General features: G+C 41.6%; 1 protein-coding gene across 1 annotated transcript; it reads left to right on the top strand.

The window, feature by feature from the left end:
- Positions 1–2953: 2953 nt before the first annotated feature.
- Positions 2954–4135, top strand: LOC145636884 (uncharacterized). The gene has a single exon (XM_081688422.1). The coding sequence runs from the start codon at positions 2954–2956 to the stop codon at positions 4133–4135; it is 1182 nt and encodes a 393-aa protein (XP_081544548.1).
- Positions 4136–6351: the final 2216 nt, after the last annotated feature.

Genomic DNA, 6351 nt, shown 5'->3' with positions numbered 1-6351 from the left:
TTAATAATGCACACGCGCACATCAAAACATACAACTATACAAGTAGAAGAAAAAGTATAAAAAATAGTCAGAAGAAAAAGTTTAAAAAAAAAAAACAAAAAAAACCCTAAGAGACCTGTTTTTATACATAAGTACATAACAGGTCTCTTTAGGTTTAAAAGAGGAGCAGCGCAAGTTAGTATTAGTTTGCTATGCGTCATCAAAGAGACCAATTATTTCAAAAAATAGGTCTCTTTGGTTTACCATTTTTTTTAAGGGGTAGCAAGTGATACCCCTTGTGACTATGTAGGTCCGCCACTGCCTTACTAAAAATAATTAAAAATAGATAACTAAAAATATATATATATATATATATATATATATATATATATATATATATATATATATATATATATATATATATATATATATATATATATATATATATATATATATATATATACAACATAAACTAAACATCTTACATATTAACATTTCCGTCAATATTTTAACAAAGAAAAGGTACAAAAAAAAAAGTGTGTAAATTATGTAAAAAGTGAAAATGACAAGGAGGACAAGTCAATTCATAGATCCTTACGGTGTGTTTGGATAGAAGGAAATGGAAGGAAAAGAAGGGGAGGGAAATAGAGAGATGTGATATCTTTCATTTGGATAAATGAGAAAGTAACAGTGTGTTTGGATAACATAAGAGGAAGGAAAAGAAGGGGAGGGAGGAGAAGAGGAGGGAGGGAAAGGGATGGGAGATAAGAATGATGAGTTTTCCTTCAAAATCTCCATTGTTGGATGGATCAATTTCCTATAATTTAATCTCTCAATTTCTCTCCCCTCCAATTCCTTTACTTCCTCATTTGTTATCCAAATGAAAGATATCACACATCTCCATTTCCCTCTCGTTCTTTTTCTTCTATTTCCTTCTATCCAAACACACCGTAAAGGAATTGGAGGGGAGAGAAATGGAGAGATTAAATTATAGGAAATAGATCCCTCCAATAGCGAGATTTGGAAGGAAAACTCATGGTTTTTCCCTCCCCTCCCCTCCCTTTCCCTCCCCTCCTCTTCTCCTCCCTCCCCTTCTTTTCCCTCCTCTTATGTTATCCAAACACACTGTTATAGATTAACCACTTCTCATGCATCCCTAATCAAATTTACTGTCATGCTACAATTGGTTAGCCAAAAGAGTAATATGCATCAAAGTAAAGAAGCACGTATAAAGAGGGGAAAGACTAGGGGAGTAGGGGTACACATGGTGTACAATATACTTTTGTACACCACTAATCACATTTTGTCAAGTCACTATGTCCCACTAAGTAAAAGTAGGAAAACTACAATTAAGAAAGGGAATTATGAACGGCAAAGTCTTTGACATTAGGCGGGAACAAAAGAGTGTAAGTGGGAAACTTAAGCATTGGATAATGTATTAGGAAAGAGAAAATTAAGAACCTTTATTTTTGTTGCTAACCAACAATCAGATTAGCTTCAACTTCAAAATCATATTCAATGGTTTCCACCTTTTTCCTAAATTAATCAAATTAATCTACAATTCTCTAATTTTTCTGGGAATTCAGTTTTTTTGGGTAATTTTGTTTGTTTGTTTGTCTTTTTTTTTTTAACTAGAAATATGATAGATTGAGCACTAATTATGTTTATAGCAAAAGCAAATTGGAGACAATGGAAATGTTTATAGAAAAACCTAATTCCTTCTCCACAATTTTCATTTCTAAACCTCAAAATTATTTATTTTGCTGCTGTTGAAGTACTTAATTCTCCTTTGCCTTCAGATATGTCATTGTCACTGTTATGGGTAAAAATCTGTACATATATGTCAACAACGGTCAGATAAAGTCAATGTCGAAGACTCATCTTGACGGAAGCAGAAGTAGGATGAAACATCTTCAGCAATGACGGAGGACAGAGTCAAGCAACGACTTCCTATTTTCTAGGAAGGGATAAACATGGAGGACCAAGTCCAAGCTCAGCTTATCTTCTGTGGAGAATCAAAACAGAAAAATATATTCTATGCAACTATAATCCGAAATTCGTGGAACAGGTTTATCTCCTTGCAAACGGCTAGAATTTAACCTAGCAATGGCCAATATAAATGGGAGAGCATCGACGAACAAAGGACACAACAAGCTTAGCTATTTTCTTACTAAAAAACCTACACTGTAAACTGTTATCTTTGATACTTTCTTCATAGTGAAAGTTTGGTAGATCCTCATTCTACCCGCGGTTTTTACCTTCATTGGGTTTTCCGCGTCACCAATCCCTCGTCTCATTTAATCGCTTTCGTTCTATTTTCATCTTTGATTTTATTTAGTTGATCCGTAGCCTAGATTTTAATTTGATATATATTCAATCCCACTTAAAAAAAATTAGCATAAACAATTTGGCGCCCACCGTGGGGCTACAACTAGGTAAAGTCTAAAAATCCTTGTTCACCCCTTAATATGTCAGCCAGCGAAATGACCCCAGAACAGCTGAAAGAAGCTTATGAGAAAGCTCAAGCCGATCTTGAAGTGGCCAGGGAATCCAACGAGCGCCTCAACAAGGAAAAGGAAGCGTCGGAGTCCGATGCAGCCACTCTCCGTCAACAGTTAGAGTCAACTCAGAGCAATTGTTGTCGCCGGCCGAGGCAATTAGGTCTGATCCCAAGGATGCCGTCATTGGATGTCATCGAATCGCCGCACGACATTGATACTGAGTCCAGCGACGGGGAGATGAATATGGACCCCCCGGTCAGGAACAATGGGCAAGGAAACCCCCGCATCCCAAGGACCGATCAGTTGACCCGCAGCCAAATCAAACCGAGATCCTGATCCACAGGATGGTCGCCCTAGAGAAGCAGAACTCAAGGGTATTGTCGATGATGAAGAGGATGCCAGGTGTCTCGATCCTCGTCTAAAGAGAAGCTCCAGATGGATTTGCGGCAACCCCGTTCTGTGATGAGCTGTTAATGGCCCGGATTCCCAGAAGATTGTCACTCCCGACGTTTACGTCGCTTTATGATGGGACGGCCTGTCCAGAGCAGCATGTCGAGTACTACAAGCAGCAAATGTGGCAAGCCTTAATCCCGTTCGAGTGTTGGGAAGCGTGCATGTGCAAATCGTTCGGCGCGACGCTGACTGACCCCGCTCTTAAATGTCTCGGAAAACTCAAACCAGGTAGTATCACTAGTTTTGCTATGTTAGTTAACAAGTTTTATTCCTATTTTGAAAGTAGCAGGCAGTTCGACAAGCAAACAAGTGATCTATATAGGATCGTCCAAGGTCCCAAGGAGACCATCAGGACGTATTGGTCTCGCTTCAACAAAGAGAAGGTCTCAATCAAGAACGTCGACAATAGAACTGCCATCGAAGCCTTCCTCCATGGACTGCATACAGATTCAGATCTATATAAGGATATGGTAAAGTACCCATGCTCTACGTTTGAAGAAGTTAGGACAAGATCTGTGGCCCAGATGCGCTTCGACGAGGACATCCCCAATCGCAGCTCCTACCCAAGCGTCAGAGGCTCATCCGTCCGCAAAGCCCTGAGCATCCAAAGGGGATCATGGGGACATCAGCCCTATGAGGCAACAGGTAGATCACGCTCTGTTAATGTTGTGCAGGTAGAACAGATCCTTGACGCTCCGCAATACCCTGAGATATCAGAGTATGGGTTCGACGTGAACATCGTAGCTGTGGTGAAAGAATTAGAGTCTTTGGGGAATAAAGTACGCTGGCCGATGAAGAGCAACAAGCCAGAATCGGAAAAAGATATGAGTAAATTGTGCAAGTTCCATAGCGACCATGGCCATAAGACGGAGGATTGCTATGCCCTGCGACGAGAAATAGCTTTCCAGCTGAAGAGGGGAAATCTCAAGCACCTGTTAGGGAAGAAGAAAAGCAGTGACACTGGTCATCCCAAAGTAGAGATGACGAATGGGCCTCCAAAACTGCCCGCACCTAAGGTAGTGGTCAATGTTATTACTAGTGGTTCCAATATTTGTGGACTAACTTATTCTGCAGCAAAGAGGATTGCAAAGTCGTTGATAGAAAATTCAGATGCTCCGGACGAGTTAAGAGATCCCTTGGAGAAGAAATTAGAGGTAATGTCAATTACTTTCGACGATGACGACGTCAAAAACATCAATTGAGAGCATGAAGATTCTCTGGTGATCTCTCTGTTAGTTAGGAATTGTCTGCTTTGAAGGGTGCTGGTCGACGGAGGTAGCTCCGCAAATGTCCTGTTCAGAAGCGCTATGGAAGATATGGGGCTGAAAGATAGCGACGTCACTAGAAGGTCGACGACTCTGGTCGGTTTCAGTGGTGAAAGCATGTCAACTCTCGGAGAGATAACCCTCCCAACCTATGCTGGAGGCCTCAACCCCCAAACCAAATTCAACATCGTCGACTGCCCGTCAGCCTATAATGCCATAGTAGGACGACCCTGGATTCACCGACTAAAAGCCTCCCTTCTACCTACCATCAATCAATTAAATTTCCTACCCCATGGGGAATCCAAGAAATTAAAGGAGAACCCCGTGAAGCCAGACACTGCTATAAAACAACCCTTAATCCAACCATGAGAACCGCATAGTAATTACACCATGGCCCGACACCAGACAATCCCAACGACCTCGAAATCGACGTGATACTTTTAGACCCTTAAAAACCAGATCAAACCATCCGTGTCGGAGCCCCCACATGAACTCAAAGAAACTATCCTAACCTTTCTCCGAGAGAATAAAGACTGTTTTGCCTAGTCGCATGAAGATATGACTGGCATAGACCCGAATATCATCTCGCACAAGTTGAACGTCGACCCAAATTACAAGCCTGTCAAGCAGAAGCGTCGAAAGTTTGCTCCGGAACGAAACAAAAGCATCAATGATGAAGTGCAATAGCTGATCGACATCGGGAAAATAAGAGAAGTCAAGTATCCAGATTGGCTCGCTAATGTTGTCGTAGTCAGCAAAACGAACGGCAAGTGGAGAGTGTGCATCGATTTCACTGATCCTAACAAAGCATGCCCTAAAGACCCATTCCCGTTGCCGCACATCGACGCCCTGGTAGACGCAGCAACAGGTCATGAGCTCTTAACATTTATGGACGCCTACTCCGGATACAACTAGATCTTAATGCATCCCGACGATCAGGAGAAGACGGCTTTCATGACGGACAAAGGTATATATTGTTATAAAGTAATGTCTTTTGGACTAAAAAATGCAGGTTCGACGTATCACAGACTAGTGAACATGATGTTTAAAGATCAGCTAGAAAAAACGATGGAGTTTTACATCGACGATATGCTGGTAAAATCCAAAAAGTCAGAAGATCAAGTCGATCACCTCCGCCAGACCTTTGAGGTATTACGAAAGTATGGTATGGAACTTAACCCTACTAAATGCTCTTTTGGAGTGTTTGCTGGAAAATTTCTTGGCTATGTAGTAACTCAAAGGGGAATTGAGGCCAGTCCCGACCAGGTCAGGGCTCTAATAAATATTCAATCCCCCCGGAACGTTAAAGAAACCCAGAAATTGACAGGGCGATTGGGAGCATTAAATCGCTTTATTTCTCGATCGTCAGATAAATGCCACCTTTTCTATAATGTTTTAAGAAAAAAATAAGGGTTTTGAATGGATTGACGATCACGAAAAAGCATTGCAAGATTTAAAGAAATACCTAATGACGCCACCCCTCCTGTCAAAGCCCAGGACTAACGAACCTTTGCAGCTTTATATCGCCGTCAGCGCATTTGCCGTCAGCGCGGTCCTGACGAGAGAAGACGACGAGGCTGGGCAACTTCCAGTTTACTACATAAAAAAAACCTTCCTCCCAGCCGAGGTAAGATACATGTCCCTACAAAAATTAGCTCTTGCTTTAATTACTGTCGTTAAAAAACTGAGAAATTATTTTGAGACCCACCACGTAGTGGTGATGACTAACTACCCTCTTAAGTCTGTTTTGAGAAAGCCAGATTTAACAGGGCGATTAAGCAAATGGAGCATTTCACTAAGCACAATGGACATCGAGTATCAACCCAGGAAGGCAATCAAGTCCCAAGCCTTAGCAGATTTTGTGGCTGACTTCAGCCCCGACTTACAGCCCATAGCCGACAAAGAAGTAGAAGAAATCAATAGCAACCAGAGCAAGTGGATCCTGTTCGTTGACGGGTCATCCAACAAACGAGCAGCCGACCTGGGAATAGTGCTAAAGTCGCCACAAGGGGACATGATAGTAAGGTCTATATCTTGTGATTTTAAAGCAACTAACAATGAAGCAGAATACGAAGCTTTGATTGCAGGAATGATCGTCGCTAAAGAACCAGGTGCGACAGTTTTGGACGTGTACAACGACTCCCTCCTCACAG

Source organism: Chenopodium album, chromosome 6 (genome assembly GCF_948465745.1).
Source record: "Chenopodium album chromosome 6, dcCheAlbu1.1, whole genome shotgun sequence".
NCBI classification, from domain to species: Eukaryota; Viridiplantae; Streptophyta; class Magnoliopsida; order Caryophyllales; family Amaranthaceae; genus Chenopodium; species Chenopodium album.
This window is presented reverse-complemented; position numbering and strand designations above follow the sequence as displayed.

What these genes read in the sequence shown, in the direction of transcription:
- LOC145636884 (XM_081688422.1), top strand. Translation starts at nt 2,954, where the DNA reads ATGGCCCGGATTCCCAGAAGATTGTCACTCCCGACGTTTACGTCGCTT.